Consider the following 2,889-nt stretch of genomic DNA (forward strand, 5'->3'; position numbering starts at 1 on the left):
TATATATATATATATATATATAAGTTAAAAGATTAATAACAATGACATTTTTACATTTTTAATAGCGATTATTTGTGACAATTATTTGACAGCCCAACATTCATGATCGTGACATACCTTAATTATAGTATTTTTATTAAAATTAACTATTGCTGGGCATCCAAAATAAAAGTTTGTTTATATAATATATGTGTGTGTGCTGTGTATATTTATTGTGTATATATAAAGACACACACATACAGTACATATAAATATATTTAATATATAAACATAACATTTTTCTTAAATATATACATGCATGGGTGTGTATTTATATATACATAATAAATATATACAGTACACACACATATATTATGTACACAAACTTTTATTTTGGATGCGATTAATCCTTGCCCAGCACTAAAATTAACATAAATTAAAGGCAGTACAATAAATACTACCACTGTTAATGTAGAGTATGGAAAATGCTTTTTTTTTTTGCATAACTGTAATGAGAATTAGAGGGTATTCTAATTAATTGTCGTGAATAGTAATTTTTTTATGTTACAGATTTAAATAACTCTTTAATATTAAATACTTTTTAGGTGAAATATGACTCTTAACAGGTTTCATGAGATTCATTGCCAACAGTGAAAATGAGAAAATGTCATAGTTTACCTCAATAAACTGCTTCATTTGTGAACTGTTCATCTGACAGCTGTCAAAGTCCAGAATACTGTCAGGAAACTCCATCACCATCTACATAAAAATGTGTATATATCATCAAAATAACGCAGTGCTTCTTCCTATATAATACCGTGAAATCAGTTTGCTTTCAGTAATGCATGTATAGGGGAACATAACTGCTTAATACAAAAGTGCCTGCCAAGACAAACTTCTAACCGGTTTAATGGTATTGGCTGCTAAAATACCCAAATTGACAGATCAATCACACACACACACAATAAGACCATATTTTTTTTAAAGTAAATAGGTTTTATGTTAATTTCACGTTGGCTTTAAAGATGGTAAAATGCAAAGTGCAATCAATAAATGATCTTACCGTGAGCGAGTCATCGATGTACAAGGGAATCTGACGTGCAAGAAACAGATAGTCCTCTTCCCCGTCTCTGCAGACAGCCACCAGACGCGCCATGTCTTTGCCCAGATCTGCCTGCTAGTGTGTGGACACAACCGCAATATCACCTCCACTATGAGTTTCAATTCAGACCACTTTTCAATGTAATTTACGTATTTATATGGACTTTCATATTTTCTGAAGTGAAAAGTATGACCCACATGAATTTTAGATTTCGAACATTCAAAAGCAAAGGGCATCCCATAAATTAGTGCTGCACAATTAATCGCGATTACAATTATGGATGCCACAATTACGTAATCGTTCAAAGCGGCAATTAATCATTCAAAGTCCACTTATGTTATTCTGCGTGCTTAAGATGCATTTTTTTCTTTCTACATGTTATCTTAAGGGGTTTTCCCATTATTTTAATTTTAGTATAACATTATAATACCATTCATATATATATTTTTTTTTATAATTTAAAGAACAAACCAATCCGATGTATATTTGACATTTGAAGCTTAATACTATAGAAAAGCACTAAAAGTTTTTCAGTTAGAGTGTTTTCAGCTTGTTTATTTTCATATGAAAATAAGGCATGCAGTTGCATTAAACAATGGTATTAAACATCATTCAATGTAAATTGTGATAATCGTAAGGATCGCAATTACAATTTCAAGAGAATAATCGACAATTATGATTTTTGTCATAATCATGCAGCCCTACCATAAATATCAATATTGTAATTTTACTTTTGTTCTCATGACAATAATGACAATAATAATAACTAAATACTTGTTTTCAGTACAATACTATTATTGCAACTAATTTATTTGATTAATTTCCATAATTTAAATAATACTACCATTAAAATAACTTTTATTATTATTATCATTATTAAATACTTGCTTTTTACAGTACCATAGTATTATTGTAACAGTAATATTTCTTTATTTAATTTTTATACAAATTATCAAATTAAGATATTATTATTATTAAATACTTCTCTTTTTTATAGTACAATAGTCTTATCGCAATAGTAATATTTCAGTTTAATATTTAATATTTAAATAATAATAACAACATTAAATTATTAAATGCTTGTTTTTTTACAGTACAATAGCAACATATTTCTAATAATTAAAATAATAATACAATTAATATACTATTTAGATTTTCACATGGCTGCTTTTCTCACCCAGATTAATCAATATTTGTCCATTTCAAAAACGCAAACACTGGTTTCCCAGCAGCCTTTGTAGCTTTGCTAAGGATTATTAGCTTACACATAGGGCATTATTAAATGTTTTTTTACAGTACAATAGCAACATATTTCTAATAATTAAAATAATAATACAATTAATATACTATTTAGATTTTCACATGGCTGCTTTTCTCACCCAGATTAATCAATATTTGTCCATTTCAAAAACGCAAACACTGGTTTCCCAGCAGCCTTTGTAGCTTTGCTAAGGATTATTAGCTTACACATAGGGCTGTTGCGGTGAGGGAATTTCCCTTGCGGTAATTTTGAGTGGCTCAATAGCGCGGTATGCGGTATTACCGCCATACACACACATATATATATATACAGTGTTGGGAAGGTTACTTTGGAAATGTAATAGGTTACAGATTACAAGTTACCCTACTTAAAATGTAATAGTAGTGTAACTTTTTCAATTACTTTATTAAAGTAATGCAACTGATTACTTTTGATTACTTTTTGATTACTTTTCTAAATTTCTAATGTTTTCAACTGTTAATCATTTTCAAACATGTAAACCAGGCAGGGTAAACCTTACAGTAGTACTCAACACTGATTACTGTCA

General features: G+C 28.8%; 1 protein-coding gene across 2 annotated transcripts in view; it reads right to left on the reverse strand.

Moving 5' to 3' along the window:
• Positions 1 to 2,889, reverse strand: part of LOC107725125 (gametogenetin-binding protein 2-like) — a 23,927-nt gene that overhangs the window by 12,920 nt on the left and 8,118 nt on the right. Inside the window, exons 2-3 of one of the 2 annotated variants that reach the window (XM_016534282.1) lie at positions 1,043 to 1,153; positions 658 to 738 (exon numbers count right to left, since the gene is read on the reverse strand). In XM_016534282.1, the coding sequence (XP_016389768.1) occupies positions 658 to 738; positions 1,043 to 1,135 (174 nt within the window). In that variant the 5' untranslated portion in view covers positions 1,136 to 1,153. Of the gene's footprint in view, positions 1 to 657; positions 739 to 1,042; positions 1,157 to 2,889 lie in introns of both variants that reach the window. The other variant, XM_016534280.1, reaches the window with a different exon arrangement.

Source organism: Sinocyclocheilus rhinocerous, unplaced genomic scaffold (genome assembly GCF_001515625.1).
Source record: "Sinocyclocheilus rhinocerous isolate Xijiao unplaced genomic scaffold, SAMN03320098_v1.1 scaffold1295, whole genome shotgun sequence".
In the NCBI taxonomy this organism is placed as follows: Eukaryota; Metazoa; Chordata; class Actinopteri; order Cypriniformes; family Cyprinidae; genus Sinocyclocheilus; species Sinocyclocheilus rhinocerous.